The sequence below is a fragment of the Lepidochelys kempii genome, chromosome 14 (assembly GCF_965140285.1).
Source record: "Lepidochelys kempii isolate rLepKem1 chromosome 14, rLepKem1.hap1, whole genome shotgun sequence".
In the NCBI taxonomy this organism is placed as follows: Eukaryota; Metazoa; Chordata; order Testudines; family Cheloniidae; genus Lepidochelys; species Lepidochelys kempii.
Window position 1 is genome coordinate 43,638,677 of NC_136393.1, and position 18,541 is coordinate 43,657,217.

Below are 18,541 nucleotides of genomic sequence, written 5' to 3' on the forward strand. Positions count from 1 at the left end.
TAACACGGCTGCTACTCTGAAACCTATTTGTACAGAGCATTCCAGAAGGTGGTGGACAGAACCCAGAGGAATTGTGATGAATTTCCTGGAGCAACTTTCTTTTCTTTGTACTCTAAACCTCACATGACAACAAAAATAGCACCCTTACATCTGATTCATGGCTGAGAAGAAAGATTTCCCAATAAAGCTTCACCAAATTTTATGTTATGTGTCATTAAATGCCAGGCTTTTTAATATAATTAAGTTAATTTGTGATGATTCAGTAAAGGAATACAACCCCTTCTCTATTTCTTTATCAAACTACATTTGTTGTGTCCTTAGAACCAAGAACATGAAGAGCCCAGCAGTACATTGAAAGCAACAGTGGACACTGACAATACATTGCCTGTAAATAATATTTCTAAAGAAAAATAAACTAAAAAACGGAGATTGTAGAAGAGATTTCTATCTGTAGGGAGATAGCATGTTTTGTTTATTGATGTGAGAGAAAGAAAGAAAGGGTCATATCTTGATTACCGATGACATGTAGCTAGAAAGTTAAAAATCACATGAATTAATGCTGACAGAAGTTCAAAGAATATTACATAACCTTGTGTAAGTTAACTTAAATATATTGCTTAATTAATTCTATCGTTTTTTCACCTATTAATTTTCAAAGGTGTAGTGCAGGAGGTGGGTGTATGTGCCCTGCCCCCCAGAGAGAACCAGTCAAGACAATAAAGAGGGAGGAGAAAGAGAGAGAGAGAGAGAGAACAGCTGCACGTGTGTAGTTGTGATGTTTATGACACACGTACTTTGTAACTGAACAACCCTGTCTGACAATTTAATAGTTTATTTTGTTTAGATAAATATTTTGGATTTCTTGAAATTCCACAGTTGAAATACAAATGACGTTATTCAGAGAAGTTAAACTTCAACATAGATTTGATGGAAGAATAAAAAAAATGTAAATAATTCCATTGCTAAAAACATGTTTAGATGCTTGATTTTGAAGTACTGTTGAAATGTAAATTAAAATATTCTTGTATTTACACCTTGTTACAATAATGTTTTCTAAATTAGAATAATCTTTTTTCTTTCATATTTTATCTTGAGAGTTCACAGGGGTAGAAAATTCTGACAGGAGTGAATGACGGTATATGGGTTGCTGGACACTGGGCAACCCCTAGCCCTCACCTTTCCCCATCCACTGTTGGATCATATTAAAGAAGTTCTGTATTAAAATCACAAATGAGTTTGATTCCCCAGAGTTTAAATTCCAGGGTATTACTAATTAAGAGGTCTCTTGGTTTTTGGTGCTGTTTCTCTCCCTCTATGTGTGAAACTTGCAAGCTGCTAATTGTGTTAGTACATTCTAAGACAGAGTCTGTTCTCAAAGCAATTCACAGAGAGAGAGACTCAAAGCAATACTCTGTAACAACAGAAACAGCACCCAGAGACTCCCCGCCCTTTTGTTGTATTAACAATTGTGATTAAAATAGAGATAGAGGATGTATGTGGATGGTTGCTTGGTGTGGATAATAACTGAATGATCAGGGAGGTGCCAGCCTAAGAATCCAGTGTCCATCGGCTGAAGAAGGCGTCAAGTGGAAATAACCAGAGGACCCCCCGCCCCCCGGAGGGCAGACTGGAATCCACCCAACAGCCTCAAGAATGGGAGAACCAAAGAACAAGATAACATCTTGGAGCACGGAGCCCTCAGGAATGTGCTATCTGCTGATTGATTCAGTAACAGCATGATGAAGCAATTCCCACAGACTGGCATAGGAAGAAATTCCTATAAAAATAGACTCTAAAAAGTGAGAACTTTGGGGTCTGATTCTGCAAAGCAACTTCCAGGAGCATCAGATGAGCATCTGACAAGGCCCTGCTCCCTCCTCATGTCCAGGCCACCTGGCCAGTGACTTGGCATGAGCAACTCTAAGGCTGGTAACTATGATAACAACCTTGCAGAACCTGTGTGTGTGGGTGTTTGTATGAATGAATGTGTGAATAAATATGAGATTGAATGGAATGTTATAGAGATAACTAACTGCTTACTATGATTCTTTCTGTATTCACAATAAATGTGGTATTTTGCCTTTTTCCCTTTAATAAGATCCTGCTGGTTTTTATTTTATTGGTATAACACCACCACCATCTGCTACCTCTGGGGCAGGGGACGAGAGAAGGTGAGGGCTGGGGGTTGCCAAGTGTCCGGTTTTCGACTGGAACCTCGAACTGAAAAGGGAAACTGGCAGCATCCGGTCAGCACAAAATGTCCAGTTGCCGGCAGTATCTGGCTTGCACAACTGGGGGCAGGAAGAGCAGCAGTGCTGGGAGGGGACAGTCTGTGCCGCGGGTGTCACTGTCAGGGACCGAGATTCCCTCCAGCTTGAGCTGGCACTGGGCTGATGATCAGGGGAGCCACATTTTCACCCCCGGAGTTGGGACCAGGACAGAAATAAGGGCGGAGTGTCCCGGAGTAGGTGCCAGTGAAAGTGATGAGATGGGACCTGTCAGTCACATTGTAAAATGAGACCTCGCCCGCCTCATAGTCCAGGAAAATCCCCACCCGGCCGGGCCTGACCCTCACAGGGAGGGGGGTCGGGGGGTCGGTGCTGGCCTTGTATTCCCCATACCACAGCCACATGGCCCAGTATCCATCCTCAGGTGTGTGTGTGACCCACCCCTCCCTGTTCACAGATTCCCTACAAACTCCCAGAGCCCACTCAGGCTTGTCTCCCACCTCCACCTCCCAGTAACGCCTCCCGCCCGCGAACCCCTCAGCGCCCAGGACACAGACACAAGGATCAAATCTCTCAGGATTGTTGGGCAGATCCTGGCGTGTGTGTCCGTCGCTCACACATTTCCGATCCTCAGACAGGACGAGCCAGGGATTTGCCGTGTCTGGATCCAGAGTCACGTCCACTGGGGAGAGAATCACAGAGTCAGGGCCGGGGGCAGGGGCTGGTCACTCGGATCAAAGGGAAATTAACCTGTGTGTGTGCACGTGTGGGGGGGTGTTGTTGACTGAGGGGAGTCAGGGACAGTGAGTGGGGCGGGGGGAGCAGGGGAGAGGGTGGGAAAGTGTCAGTGGGGGTGGGGGGAGGGATGGGCAGGTTCTGATGCTGGGAGAGGAAAGAGGAGGGGCAAGTCACAGGAGTAGACGGGGAAGGGCAGAGGGGAGGGGCAAGCACAAGGGCAATGAGGGGGGGAAAGGGGAGCGGGCACCATGAGGTCAGAGGGGGGTGAAGGGAGGGGCAGGTTCCCGGGGCAGAGGGGAGGGGTGGGCACCAGGGCAGAAGAAGGGGATGGACCCCAGGGGGCACAGGGAAGCAAGGGAAGGGGTGGGCACCAGGGGACAGAGGGATGTGAGGGAATGGGGGGCTCTAATAAGGCAGGGGGGAATCAGGGGAGGGACTGGTGCCAGGGGGTGGGGGGGATGAGGGGTGGAGCAGGTGCCAGGACCATGGTGGGGAGGGAATGGGCAGGCACCAGGGGGACAGAGCGATGCAGGAGCCTGGGGGCAGAGGGTCTGGCTAGGGCAGGGGCAGTGTCACCAGTAGGCGGAGGAGGGCAAGAGGAGGGGCAGGTACTATGGGGCTGCGGGTGGTGGTGCTGAGGAGAGGAGCATGTGCCAGGGAGCAGAGTGGGGTGATAGGAGGGGCAGGTATTGGGGGGGGGCTAAGGGGAGGGGCATGCATCAGGGCGTAGAGTATGCATGAGAGGCAGGACTGTTGTCAAGGGAAAGAGAGAGATGAGGGGAGGGGTGGGCACCAGGGGTTCAAAGTCTGGACTAGAGAAGGGGCGGGCAGCACTAGGGGATGTGGGGGGGAAGGGAAGGGGCTTGCACCAGGGGACACAAGGGGTGAACAGAGGGTCAGGCGCTAGGGAGGCAGAGGGGCAGTAGAAGGAGGGGCTGGCACTAGGGGAAAAGGAGGGGGTGGGAGAAGGTGCAGGTGACAAGGGGACAAAGAGGGGGGAGGGGTAGGACAGGTTTCAGAGGGACATGGGGGGGAAAGGGATAGGGCAGACCCCAGGGGGCAATAGTGGTATGAGGGAAAGGGCAGTTATCAGGGGGAGAGGGGCATGAGGGGTGGGTGAAAGGAAGACAGAGGTGGGACAAGGGAAGGGGTAGTCACCAGGAGAGATGGGGGGGGGATGAGCAGAGGGGTAGATGCAAAGGGGGGGAGAGGAGAGGGGCGGGCACCGGGGGGCAGAAAGTGGGTTGTGGAGAAGGGTGGGGCCTAGGGGGCAGAGGGGTGGGACCCAGAGGTTAGGAGAGGGGGAGGGGAGGGGCAGGCACCAGGGAGCCCAAAGGCAGGCAAGGGAAGGGGTTTGCACCAGCCAGGCAGAGGGGGCAAAGGAAGGGGCAGGCACCATGGAGGCAGATGGGGGCAATGGTAGAGATGGGCCTCAGGGGGGCAGAGGAGGAGTGAACAGAGGGGCTGGCACCAGGGGACTAGAGGAGGGGTGAGGGGCGCAGGTTTCAGGGAGGCAGAGGGCGAGGGGAGGGGAGGGGGAAGAAGTAAGGAGAAGGTGGCAGGGAGGAGGTGTGACGAAGTGGGACTGTTCTTAATGTTTCCTCTGAAGAGTGTGGGGGTGCCTCAGTTTCCCCTCTGCAGTTCTTAAGTATCTAGGTGGTGGGATAAGGGTGTATGATCAGTGCAGAGCCCTAGAGGGCAGGTGTGTGCAGGGATCTGGACACAGAGAACGGCCGACACCCTGTCTCCTGGCACCTGGTGGCCTGGCCCTTCCCCCCTGCCAGGTGAGACCTAAAGGGTTGGAGAACAAAGGAATCTGGTGATCTTCTGGCCCGGGAAAGGGACAAAGCCCAGAGGAGGAGGGGCTGGAGGGAGTTTCAGTTTGGGGCTGGCTGGGACATGGAGTGAAGTGCAGACGGGGTTGTCTGGCTCACTGCCCCCCAAAATGGACCCGGCTGAGGGGTCCTGGTCTCTGCACCTACATGCTCTGTGTTAGACCGTGTTCCTGTCGTCTAACAAACCTTCTGTTGTACTGGCTGGCTGAGAGTCGCGTCTGACTGCGGAGTTGGGGGGCAGGACCCTCTGGCTTCCCCAGGACCCCGCCTGGGCGGACTCGCTGTGGGAAGCGCAGGGAGGGGCAGAGGATGCAGACCCAGGAAGGTGGAAGCCGTGTGAGCTGTTTGCCCTGGGGACAGGCTGCTCCCAGAGAAGAGACCTCACCAGAGTCCTGACTGACTTCGTGGGGAGCAGTTCCAGAGCATCGCCCGGGGACTTGGTGACAGGAGGGGTTGCAAGGGAAGGGGCAGGTGCGGGGGTGGGGGTGAGGGAAGGGGCTTGTGCTGAGGGGAGAGGTGGGGGCCAGGTGGGAGAAGGAAGGGGCGGGAACTGGGGGCAGAGTGGGGGAGAGACAAATGGCTGTGCGACAGTAGTCGGGCGTGAAATGGGGAAGGCACTGGGGCGAAGGTGGGAGGGTGGTGAGGGAAGGTTTGGTCATCAGGGGTGGGTGTCAGGGGCTAGAGGGGTGAGGGGAGGAATGAAAGCTGGGGGACACAGGAGGGAGAGCAGATGGGCAGGCAGCAATAGGATGGGGGAGGGGCAGGCTCCAGGGGACAGAAGGGGGTAAAGGAAGGGGGCAGACAAAAGGAGGGTAGGGGGTGGGGAGGAGTGTGTGCGGGGGGGGGTGAAATGAGGCATTGTCACTAGAAAAGCAGGGGGTGGAGCAAGTCATGGGTGATGGGGGCAGAGGGATGTGAGGAGAGTGGAGTCAGTGGGGCAGAGGGTGGTGAGGGGATAGGCACCAGGGAGGAAGGGTGAAGGGGAGGGTCAAGTGCCAGGAGGATTGAGCGGGTTGGGCAGAAGGGCAGACACAGGGAGGGCAGAGGAGGGGAGGGACGAGCACCAGGGGCAGAGAGGGGCAAGCAGAGAAGCAGGGCAGGTGAGTAGAGGGAAGCGTTAGGAGAGGGGATCGAGGAGGGGCAGGAGCCAGAAGGTCAGAGTGGGGCTAGAGGAGGGGTGGGCACACGGGGACGAGGGAAGGGGCAGGTGCCAGGGGTTAGAGATGGTGGGGAGAGGGAAGGGTACCAGGCGGGGCTGAGGGGGTGAGAAGGGCGGCGCATCTGCACTAGGGATTTGCATTGGGGCACCAACATGGCTGAGACACTGCTGTGCCAGGGGCCAGAACCCCTCCCCTCACTGGGGTTATGGAGCAATAATTACAGGGTCACTGGAGCAGGGGAGCTGGACTCTGGGCTCCCAGGTAAGGCCCAACCCACTGGGCTGCAGAGTGATTCTCGCTCCCACGCTTTGGCCCAGTGCCCATGGCAGTGTTTAGACACAGGGGGACGTCTTCAGCAGGAGAGATTGTGGGAGCCCCACATCAGACACCCAGAGCCCAGCAGTTCCAGCCCTAACCTGGATTCCCACATTCCAATTCCTGCCCCACATCCCACGGGGGGATGGAACCGGGGGCTCCCCGCTGAGGGCCCAGTCATGGGGCTAAAGGCTGGAAGGGAAGTGGCGGCACCTTTTCCTGTTCATTGAAACTCGTCAGCAAACTCGACATGGATTCGCGAATAGTTTTAGTCGACCCAAAATATAATTTTTCAGCAAATAAACTATTTGCCCTCAAAATTACACCCAGCTCTATTTCAAACGTGTCCCAGAAACTTAGGAGCCCAAATCCCAGTGACTTGCAGTGAGTGACTGTCAACATCCCCAGAAACACACAGGTACGGCCAGGCCAGGCTCAGGACACCAGCTATGAAACACTCCAGAGCTGCTGTTAAATTTGCCCTTGGTAGAAACATTTCCCCATGGGCTCCCATAGCTCTTTACTGAAGGCTGCGGGGAAAAAGATATGGCCAGTAGTAATTAGTGACACTAACAAGGAGCTAGTCTGAATGAAAGAGACCTTAGAAGAGACTAGCTGCAGAGTTATGTGAATTCAGGGGACATCTTTACCTGGTAGTCGTGGACTATTTTTCCAGGTATGTAGAAAGAGTGTACTTGAAAGACATAACAGACCAGAGTGTTATAGAGCAACTGAAGTGGACTTTTGGTCATTTCATGGTTCCAGAAGAACTTGTGACAGAGCATGGACCATAATTCACTGACGTAGAATTTAATTTATCCAAACAAAATATGATCTTCCTCATATTACTAGAAGCCCATATTACTCACAAGCGAATGGAGAGACTGAGAGCTGTACAGACAGCCAAGAATATCCTTCAACAGGAAGATCCATTCTTTGCTCTACTGAGTTATAGATCAACCCCAATAGCAGCTACTGGATATAGTGCAGCACAGCTCCTGATGGGAAGACAACTCCTAGCTACCCTCCCAATTTTGGAAAACAATCCATCTCCAAAGTAGCCAGACACATATATAGTAGTCAAATCCAATAAAAAGGCAAAATGAGCTTACAATCACTTTTACAACAGACATCACTCAGAAAAATACGAGGCCTAGAACCTGGTGACCATGTGTGTGTCAAACTGGATGGAGAAAAAGAATGGAATATTCCAGCTGTTATAAAGAAAAAGAATTCAACACACTGATTGTCTGTGATCGAGACCAAGAGAGGAGAGTTCATCAGAAACTGTCAACATCTACACTTTGTTCCTCAGAAAGAACAATCAACCGAGCAAACTCTACAGATGGTGGATGCAGAACAAGAAGATGACTCAAGGATTCCAGACCAAACATGGTCAGTCATTGGAACTAATGGACAGACAGATGATCAAGTTGTTACCTGTTCGGATCGTGTAATTAGAAGACCAGTACCATTCAGAGACACCTACCAGACTGATCTGCACTGAACTTCAAAGACAGTGAGATAATATAAATATTATAAATGGTAGAAATGTAGAACTTAACGGGGGAGATGTAATGGAACGCTCAACTGTATTCTGCTGTTCAACCACTAGGTAGCGCTGGGTGTAAAATACCATATTTATGCAGACCTCAGCCATAGTTGGCAGAACATTAAAGGATTTTGTGATGAACACATCTGGTGTCTATCTGGCTGAGAGGGAACCCAGACCAACCTGGAAGTAGTTAAATCCCAGGTGGCTAGTTGGCAGCTAAAGAGCTAATGAGCCTGATAAAGGGTGACCAGGGCTCAGCTGAAGGGATCGTAAAGACAGGAAGCTGCTGAGGAGAGGAGCTTTCCGGAGAGCTCACCAGAGCAAGAAGCCTGGAAGGGGTGCTCCTGGAGCAGTGGACTGTGGGTCGTGCTCCCCTTGAGGGTGTGGAGGAACATTTCGGGGGCATGGCAAGGCCAGGACCAGCCTCCATGTGTGGCGGGAAGGGAACGCCACCCAGCTCTGCTCTGCCCCCAGCTCCACTCCAGCCCCGGCCTCAGCCATCGACTCCTGGCCCTGCTCCGGCCTGTGACCCCAGCTGCAGCTCCAGCCCCAACTGTGGTTCCGCCCCTGGCTTAAGCCCCTGGCCCCAACTGCAGGTCAACTCCCAGCCATGGCCCCCGGCCTCAATTGCAGCCCCCTTCCTGGCTCAACTCCCGACCGCAGCTCCCGGGGTGGGGGCGCAAACTAGCTAAGGGAGGGCATGACCAGAAATGTTTGGGGACCACTGCCCTAGACAGAGGAGCTCCCCTAAGGGGGAGGCGCTGCCAGAAATGACAATGACAGCAGCAGCTGTAGCAGGACAGAGCCCTGGAGAGCGGCCCCCGGCTGGAGAAAGTGGATGCAGAGAATAAAGGCACAGTCTGAAATGACCCCAGCTCCGGGAAGGAGGGCTGGAGTCATCTGATTCCAGGATGGAAACTAATTGAAGCCCAGCTCTGGGAAGGAGGACTGACTCCTGACTTGAGGACAGGGAGGAGCTTGAGTGAGAACTGGAGGCTGGAGCAGAGTGAAGGAAAAGATTTTATTTTGGGGTTTACTTGGACTCAGAGTGGACCCCTGGAGAGGACTTTTCTCTCAGATCTTTTGGACTGTGAGGCGTAATTTAAGGAGTGCTGAACAGGGTAAACTGAGGCAAGATGCTTGCCAAGACACCCTGAAACAGTTGAGGGTGGCACCTGAGGGCGCCACCCCATGATGAGTTTATAAAACTGCAACCCATTTAACAGACCTGCTGCCCCTTCCCCATGCAGACAGAGCCTTGCTCTCTTCAGTCTGTCTGGGTGGGCCCCTCACCGCAGCATCTGACCCCAACAGAGCCTGCATCACAGAGTGGGAACCTGGAGCGAACACAGGACGTGGTTTTGGGCCACCCACCTGGCTTCCAGTGTCCCTGTCCCAGTTCCCAGGCTGCTCCCGCTCCCCCACAGCCTTCAGCTCCCCCCGTCCTCAGGCTGCCTCTGCCCTGTCGTGTTCCCTGGGGAGGTGACCCAGGGCCCAGCATGGAGCCATCAGGGTCCTACAATACTGTCTACCACACCCAGAAGACAGGCACAGGATGGGCTCAGGGAGTGGCTGTCCCCACAACGGGACCCTTGTACCCCCTCCCCCAGTGTTTGCTGCTGCCCTTGCTGGGCCTTGTCTGCACTCAGACCAGGAGCCCTGTGGGGCTGGCAGCCCCTTGTTCTGTCTCCGCAGTGCCTGGCTCACTCGTGGGCACCATACCAATAATAACACTCACTGCCCAGCCCCTAGGGGCTGCATGACAGTGCGGGGCCTTTCCCATCACACACAGGGACCCTGGGGTGCAGGGAGCCCTGGTTATTCTGCCCCACACATTCACCCAGTGACTCCCGCGAGCTGGGAAAAGGGAACTTTTTTTCCCTTTGTTCCAGGAGTAGTGGGAGCTGGTGGGAGAAGGGAACAAGCTCCCTGCTGCTGAGCGTCATCCAACCGCCTCCTCCTCCTCCCTTCCTCAGAACCTGCTCTCACCTGGCTTCCCAGCACCAACTGCCCCCCCACCCCACTCCTGGGCAGGTTTAATTCACACTGACTCACCCAGGCGCTGGGTACTAGCACGGTGCATATGTGCAAGGTCCATGTCCTATGGCAGCACATGAGACTCGAGTTCTGTGAGTCCCCTGGCATTACGGGGCTCTGCTCCCCGAGCCCTCCCCTGTCACTGCCCCTCCACCCAGTCTAGTGTCCTGACCGTTATCGGAGTAGTGAATGGATGCTCTTGTGGTTAAAGTGCTGATCTAGGAACCAGCAGATCTAGGCACAGTGTTGCCACAGCAAAGGGTAGTCAGGGCTTGTGGTCCCCGGGCGGGGACCTGAGGAGATGCTTCTCCTCTTTCCCTTGGCAAAAGCCCTGAGTAGCTAGTGCAGAACAGCTAGTCAGCACTGGCTGCTTGTGTGGACACCCTTATTCCATGCAAAGAGAGCCCTTGTCTCGTTTGTGTTAATCCACACTGGAAGACTACGAGTGCAGAATATTCCACACTAGCTACTCTGGGCTCTTCCCCATGAATTCCACACGCTGACAAGCCCTAAGTGTGGGATGAGGAGGTTTAAATTCCTTGTTCCTCACCCCAGTGACCCTTCTAGAGCCACCAGCTGCCCCCCTGCCCTTCATCCACTCTGCTATTGCACCCAGCAGGGCTGGATAAGCTCATCAACTAGATGTTTCTGCCAAAAATGGTCAGCAGTGAAATAAACAATCCATTGACCGGAGGCTATATCATAGCAACAGAGAGCAGTAAAACAATTGTCTGTTTGCACCAGCTCCCCCCACCACTGCAGGTACCTTCGTGGGGGTGTGAATAACCAAACCCTCAGACTTTCACACCGACAATGACATTTTGCCCTACCCCTTAGTTATTGTGAGAGCTGTAAGAGGACTGAGCAGGGACCGGATATCCCAGCGGAATGGGACTGAGAGTGACTGAAGCAGTATCAGCCTTAGTTACCTGCGTATCTTCGGGCTCTGGTGAGTCCTGAAATAATAATCAGACATGAGAATTTACAGAATCGAAATACAGACTCGACAAGTCACATACTGTGAAAAACAAACTCCACAAACCAGAAATGGAGCTTACCCAGTTCTGCCAGAGGGTCCATGGGAATGAGAGGGGAGAAAAGGGAAAAAAGAACATAAATGAATCAATAGAAGAGATTCTCAATTACATAAGTGCCCAGTTCTAAACCCAAATTACCAGGGCCGGATCTAGGTTTTTTGCCGCCCCAAGAGGAATGCTGCCAAACCAAAAAAAAAGGGGGCCGGCATACCACCCCTCGAAAAGTGCCGCCCCAAGCACGTGCTTGGTTTGCTGGTGCCTAGAGCCGGCCCTGAAAATTATATTGGCTTCAGTGGGAATTTTGCCTGAGTAAGGACACCAGGATTAGGCTCCTTATCAGTAGTTAGGGCTTCTGCTTTATCGCACCTGATCCTGCAAACCCTCTCCCCAGAAATCAATGGGACTGCACCTGTGAGGATCACTCATGTGAGTCAGGGTGGCAGAATGGGGCCCACAGTGATAAAGGGTTAGGTTGTCTCCCTTGGTCCAGTCACTGTGTGCAGGGATGGCACAGACTGGCAGGAACCAGGCCCTGGACATCAGAGAATTCCCCTGGCGTAGGGAGAGCTCAGATGGGATAAAGCAGCGTAGCTTGCTCCTATGCCAGCTACCCCCGCCCCCTTCCTGGTGTAGGAGGCTTGTCAGGGACCACAGCCAGGTGGAGCAAATTAGAGCAGCCCCTGGGGCAGCCTGCGAATCAGGGAGCCATAACCAGCTCCCTCACTGCCCCCTCTTGAAGCAGATCCTGGCACAGCAGAAAATCTGGGTCTCCAGCTCAAAGAACTCTTCCTTTATAAGTGTTTCCATCATGTGGATGATGCAGGTGTGACCCCAAGAGGTGCTGAGCGCCTGCAACTCCTGCAACCCATGTGCCTGGTCCTACAGCTGTTGTGTGTAGAAGTCAACAGGGCTCAGGGGGCCCAATCGTGCTCCAAGCAAACCAATGGGCGCAGGAGCATGTGCGTGGAGAACTCACAGGGCTGGGCCCTTTTGGTATAAAATAATTATTGTTCTTGTTACAGGGTGTCTGTGGTGTCAGGGAGTGAAGTTTGTTTGTTTGTGTTTAAGAGTATTTCCAAGGGTTGATGTTGCAAAAAATAAAACTGTTAATATTCATATTTTAATACCACAAATTTTCCATCCATTATTTCTGGATAATGTCTGGATTCCCCCTTGTCGTGTACGTTACCTGTACCAGTAACACATTAGTTTTTTACGTGAACATTTCTTTGCTCACATAGTTCTGACTATTCCTTTTCCAATTTAAAGCATAATCAAAACTAGTAAAAACACACTTACCTTTCACTGCCTCGTATTCCGCTGGAAAGTAAAAGACAACGTGAGTTAATGTTGAGTCTCCAAACTTAATGTACAATAGTCAAGCTAACAGCAACGTCTTCCTCACTGGTGATACAAATGTTTTGCAAGATTTGTCCATAAGATGCTAAGCAGAGCACAGCACAGGAGCTGACTTCTTATGGAGGCAGGGACCAACCTGTCTAGGGTTGCCAACTTTCTAATCGCACGAAACCGAACATCCTTTTCCCGAGACCCCACCCCTTCCCCGAGGCCCCGCCCCCCACTTGCTCCACCCCCCCTTTCCCTCACTCGTTGTCCTCCACCCTCACTCACTGTCACCGGGCTGGGGCAGGGGCTTGGGGTGCGGAAGGGGGATTATGGCTCTGATTGGTCCAGGGATTAGGGGTTTGGGGTGCAGGAGGGGCTCCGGACTTCAGCAGGAGTTTGGAGTGTGGGAAGGGGTGCGGGGTCCTGGCGGCGCTTACCACGGCTCTCGGAAGTGGTCACCAGGTCCCTGAGGCACTTAGGTGCATGGGTGGCCAGGGAGGCTTTGTGTGCTGTCCTCGCGGCTGCAGGCACTGCCCCTGCAGCTCCCAAAGGTCACAATTCCCGGCCAATGGGAGCTGTACAGCCAGCACCCAGGGCGTGGGGCAGTGCACGGAGCTTCCCTGGCTGCCCATGCGCATATGGGCCTCAGGGACCTAGCGGCCGACCCTGGACCCTGCCTTAGCAGGTCCCCACTGCGCTGCTGACCAGACTTTTAATGGCCCAGTCGACGGTGCTGACCAGAGCTGCCAGGGTCCCTTTTCAACCAGGTGATCTGGTTGAAAACCAGACGCCTGGCAACCCTAAACCTGTCCTGCCCCAGCTGTTACATGTACTTGTTATACACCTCAGATACTGCACAGATCAACATGGACCAGAGAGCAGGGCTTCCTGGCTCCACGTCACTACCATCTGTCTCTCCCACACTGATCCCTGCAACCCCCCACCCACCAGCCTCTCTTCATCCCCCATCACCTGCATGGACACACACACCTGTAAGCCCCATCCCCTGCCATAACTCCATAGCCCAGGGCCAGTCTCCTGCCCCACTGCACATTATTTGTATTCCAGTAGCAGTTAGAGGTCGCACTCAGAGACGTAGGTGCCAACTTTCCCCAGTGCCGGTGGATGCTCGCACCCCCCTGCCCCCGGCCCCGCCCCAACTCTACTCCTTCCCCGCCCCTTCCCTCCCACCGTTCGAATCCCTTCCCTCAAGTCCCCGCCCCAACTCTGCCCCCTCCCTGCCCCTATTGGACCTCTTCCCCAAATCCCTGCCCCGGCCCTGCCTCCTCCCCTGAGCACGCCGCATCCCCCCTCCCTCCCAGCAGCACGAAACAGCTGTTTCGCGGCACAAGCGCTGGGAGCTAGGGGGAAAAAGCGGGCACACGGCACACTCAGGGGAGGAGGTGGAGGCAGAGCAGAGGTGGAGGTGAGCTGGGCAGGAGGGTGGGGAGCTGCCGGTGGGTGCACAGCACCCACCAATTTTTCCCTGTGGGTGCTCCAGCCCCAGAGCACCCACAGAGTCGGCGCCTATGCTCAGAGATGGGCCCCACTGTGCTAGGTCCTGTACACACACACTCAGAGCTGGGCCCCACTGCGCTAGGTTCTGTATACACACACTCAGGGCTGGGCCCCACGGCGCTAGGTCCTATACACATATACTCAGGGCTGGGCCCCACAGTGCTAGGTCATGTACACATGCACACTCCAGACTGGAAGGTGACACAATCCCTACTCCAAAGAGTTTACAGTCTAGGGTCCTGACCCTGAAAATATTTATGCCCATGTCTAACTTTACTCAGAAACCTGCCCCTCTTCCCCACCCACCCCTCCAGGTGTTGTTAGGGTGGCCAACGTTGTATTTCAAAACTACAGGATAGTTTTTTCTGCTCTCCCCAACCCCCGATCTGGGCCTACAGTTCTCCCCGTGGTTCTCCCAGCCAGAGCAGGGGAAATACCCCCTGGACCCTTCCTGAATGAAGCCACCTCGAGCAGGGCCAGACCCCAGGCCTCCCACTCCGCTCTGGGCTCCCTTCAGCCAGTCCAGGCCTCACAACCCATCACCAGGCCACAATCCCTAGCCCACAGGAGGGGCAGAGATCCTGGTACCTTGCTCTGGTGGGCCCAGTGTGCGGGATGGGAGGTACGGAGGGAGGGAGAACAGCCACAGCCCCCTGCGTCTGGGACGGCTTGCGGTGTTATTCAAAGGGGTGAAGAGACTAGGAAGGTAGGGAGGGCTGTGAGGGGTGCAGAAGAGATTAAACACTCAGCTGTTGAGTTGAGCTGCCCTCTGGACATCGACGAGGAGGAGATGTCAGACAGGCCGAGATGTGGGATGGGATGGAGGGGGAACAGTCTTTAGCGAAGAAGGAGCTTGAGAGACATTGGCGTAGAGGTGGTATCTGAATCCCTGCATGTAGATAAGAGCTACTAGAGGCAGGGTGTGGAGAGAAGAGAGCAAGGGGCCAAGCACTGAGCTTTGGGGGACGTTCTCTGAAAGAGGGAGATAGGAAGAGACCAACCCAACAGAACAGACACCAAAGAAGCAATTAGAGAGGCAGGAGGAGAAGTGGGAGAGGAGGGAGCTGTGAAAGCCAAGGATTTAATGGAGACAGGAGGTGATGTCAGAAGGAGGAGCATGAGGCTAGCACAAGGAGGATGAGGATCACACAGAAGCCATAGGATCTGGCCAGGAAGAGGTTGTTAGAGACTTTGGTGAGAACGGTTTCAGTGTTGTACAAGGGGGTGGGAGCTGGATGGGAGTGGGTCTAGGATGGAATTGGAGGAGAGGAACTCCAGACAGTGACTGTAGACAGAGCGTTCACTGAGCTTAGAGATGGAAGCAGAAGGGGCAGTAGGTAGAGAGGCAATTGGGGTTGGGGATAGAAAGTTTTAAGATGGGAGAGACTAAGTGTCACAGGGTGGCCGGTCCTTTAAGGGGAGTTGAGCCCAGGGCCAGTCTATGAATATTCAACTGATGCTGAGGCCAGGGATCAAGTGATGGTTTGAAGATCTCCTGGTCCTCATAAAAGCCTGATGAATCAGCAAGTCCATCAGCTAAGGGAGAGCGGCTGGGAGCAGGAAGACACATGCAGGACACCCTGGGGCAGGGGAAAGAGCCCAGTTTATGTCTGATAGTCAGGCAGATGGCCTGTGGGGTGCAATCCTGCAGGGAGAGGCTAGGCCTGTGCCAAAGAACCCAGCTCAGGGGAAAGGATGTGGCTGATACGCTGTATTTGGGTTAAACAGTTTTATTTTTAGAAGTAAAACCAAAGCAGTGAGGGAAAGGCACTGAGACCCTGTGTCTGGAGAGTGCTCGAAGGGCACAGGCTGGAGGGACAGCCCCTGGCTGGCACTAAGCCATGTTGGTATGGAAAGGGTAGGGTCGGAAGAGAGGGGGAGGTTAGTTAAAGAGAAGGGTGCATGAGGGATGCGAGCGAGAAAGGGAGATCAGGGGATGCGTGTGGGAGCAGGTGGAGGGGTTGGAGGAGGAGAGAAGAGGCGAAACTTTTGGAAGGGATGGAGGGGCGAGGTCATGTTTGACCTTGTGCATTTTCTCTATAAAGAAATCAGTGAGATCCTGTGCAGAGGGACATGGGGTGGTGGGGCGGGGCGGCGGTGGGGTGGGGTGTTAGGAGAGAGTCCCAGATGGCAAAATGGTTGCTGGCATCAGTTAGGGAGAGGAAGTTCATCTGGTTAGCTGGGAAGTGTCAGAATGGAACAAGGAGAGTAAGATTTTTTAAAGAAACAAAGAACCCAATAATTTTGGGTAGGAGACAAACCCTCCTGCTTCAGAGCTTAAGTCAACCTCTGACTGAGGGGGGCTAGGAAGACACTTTGGCTACAGGCAGCTTATTCCATCACAGGCCACTACGGGGTTTCTCACATCATCCTTTGAAGCAGCTGGTACAGGTCACTGTCACAGACAGGATCCAGGCTAGCAGGGCCCTGCTCTGATTTGCGCTGGTCACTCCTGTGTTCTTTAAAGCTCCTGTTTTAGGCCTCAGTTCAGCAAAGAAATTAAGTGGATACTTAAGTACTTAGCTGAATTAGGGGCATTAGTGACTACATCTCAGGGACTGTTCACTACAGATACCTAGATAACTATCCCCATGTAAAAGCTGTTAGCTTGAAGTTCAGGGTTTTCTGAAAGTCACCTATAAACTAATGTTATAGTAACAAAAGGTATGAAAACAAATAAAGTTTTAACAAAGTTCCAAACAGGAATTTGGATGGGCATCCAGATCTCTTAGGGAGCTTCGAAAACCTCAGCCTCATTGTGTGAAAGGCTCGAAATTGAAATTCGTAACTCCATTCCCTGCACCAGCCTTCTCGCAGCCACTGTGAGTAGAACTGACCAGTGGGTGAGAAATACCTTATCAGATAAGATAGGGCCCTGCTAACAAGTATAGGCTATAGACTGTGTTTTGTGTTTCTTTCACCTGTAACTTTATGTTTCCAAGCCCTTACGCTTACTTTCATTTGAAACTCTGTCTCAGGCTCCGTTAATTAAACTTCAATTTGGTTTTGCTCTAGACACGTCTAAGTGCCTTGTGCAAAGGAGTGTGTAGAACCAAGGTGAAGCCAGTAAGTTGGGGTGCACTGCTTCCACGGAGGCAGCAGATTGGCGCAGACTGCCCGTGTCCAGGAGACAGGGGACTGGGCACTCGAGTGTAACAAAGTGGGGGTGTGAATTGTTAGCCTGCAGAGAGACAGTAGCTTTGGGAGAGTTCCCCCAGTGGGGACAGACAAGGTTCTCACATGCTGTAAGCAGGTTGTAGCGATTCACCCCAGAGACCTCGTGTAACCCTGAAAGCATCACAAATCTCCCTGTACAATGAATGAGGAGAAGTGCCTTAGAATGGGATTCACAAAACCCAGTGTGCTAGGAGTCATGTAAGCCAGCCAATGGGAGATGCCGACAAGAGGGGTATGTGCTAAGTCCCGCCCCTCTCAGGAGTTTGGATCCTCTCTCTGCTAGCAATCCACAGCCAGGAGCCTCTCTTCTGGAGCCAGGCAGCTTAGGCACCTCAGTGTGTCTTGTGAGACAGAGTAAGGCACCTGCCATGCTGCACACAAGATGGCCGAGGGGCAGAGGGGTTACAAAGTGATTCTCAATTAATATTTAATTAAAGTGTAACAACTTGAACAAAAGAGACTGAAGGACACTCACATCAGAATGTTCCATAGCCCAGTGCTTAGAGCATTCTCCTGAGAGGTGGGAAATCCCTGTTCAAATCCTTTCTCTTCATCTCGCAGAGAGGGGGAACCTAAACCAGAGTCTCCCACATCCCAGCTGGGAACCATAACTCCTGGGCTAAAGGTTATAAGGGAGGGTTGCCTCCTCCCTGTCTCCCACCTCTGTTCTGTGTAGTGTTGGGTGGCATCTGAGCACATCTGTTGGATCAGACCCCATGGGTGAGATAGAGGCTCCTCCACCCATCTTCCCCTAGTTTGTGTGTCGCTCTGGGCCACAGGAGGGAGATAGGTCCCCAGACATCTAGCGTGAGGCAGCTGTGTGCTCCATGTGCCCAAGGCAGAAACTTAGACACTGAGAGAACTTTTACAGCAGAGATTTATGTAGCAAGTCAGTTTAGCCACCTACAGGGTTAGGTGTCAGCCAAGTGGGGGGTTGTGGATGACGGTGGCTAAAACTGGGATTGAGACACCCATGTCTGGAGTTTAGGTGCCTAAATCTCCTTGTAGATCTGGGTCATAATGCACAATGCAATTCCTCTTATTATAGAGTTAAGATTGAGAGGACGTATACTTGTAACTTAAGGGCAAAACACACTACAGGGATCTTGTAATTATCTCTAAAGTGTTATACACCCAGGAAACAGAACTAAGGTTAAATTTAAAAGAAATCCAAATATGCTGTGCTCTAGAAGTGCAGCTAAGGCACCTAAATAACCTTAACTCTGCCCTGTAGTAACATCATGAGGGGAAAGTTGAAAAACATTGTGTGCCTTTAAAAATCAGTTTTATTTAATGTAGAACCTCACAGACTGCTCTGCATTGATCAGACCTCCTATGGTTATCGTACAGAGTCACTGCAGGGTGGAGCTGAGGGTGAAATCCTGCCCCCTCCCACATCACAAGGGTATGGAAGGGCAAGAACAAAGAGGAATCCCATCTGAGGATCCTGTTAAATACTGGAAAAGTCTCTCCGGGTTTCTCTACACTGCAAAAAACCCCTCAGAGCCTGGGTCAACGGTCTCAGGCTTCTGGGGCTCACACTATGGGGCTGAAAAATACCCGTATAGACATTCCCACTCAGGCTGGACCTGGG

At 52.8% G+C, this 18,541-nt stretch overlaps 1 protein-coding gene across 1 annotated transcript in view; it reads right to left on the reverse strand.

The window, feature by feature from the left end:
- Positions 1-429: 429 nt before the first annotated feature.
- The window catches only part of LOC140898080 (butyrophilin subfamily 1 member A1), a 40,462-nt gene continuing 22,350 nt past the window's right edge, over positions 430-18,541 (reverse strand). The window contains exons 8-11 of the mRNA XM_073311539.2: positions 12,205-12,225; positions 10,927-10,932; positions 10,798-10,824; positions 430-2,910 (exon numbers count right to left, since the gene is read on the reverse strand). Coding sequence (XP_073167640.2) covers positions 2,351-2,910; positions 10,798-10,824; positions 10,927-10,932; positions 12,205-12,225 — 614 coding nt within the window. The 3' untranslated portion in view covers positions 430-2,350. The remainder of the gene's footprint in view (positions 2,911-10,797; positions 10,825-10,926; positions 10,933-12,204; positions 12,226-18,541) is intronic.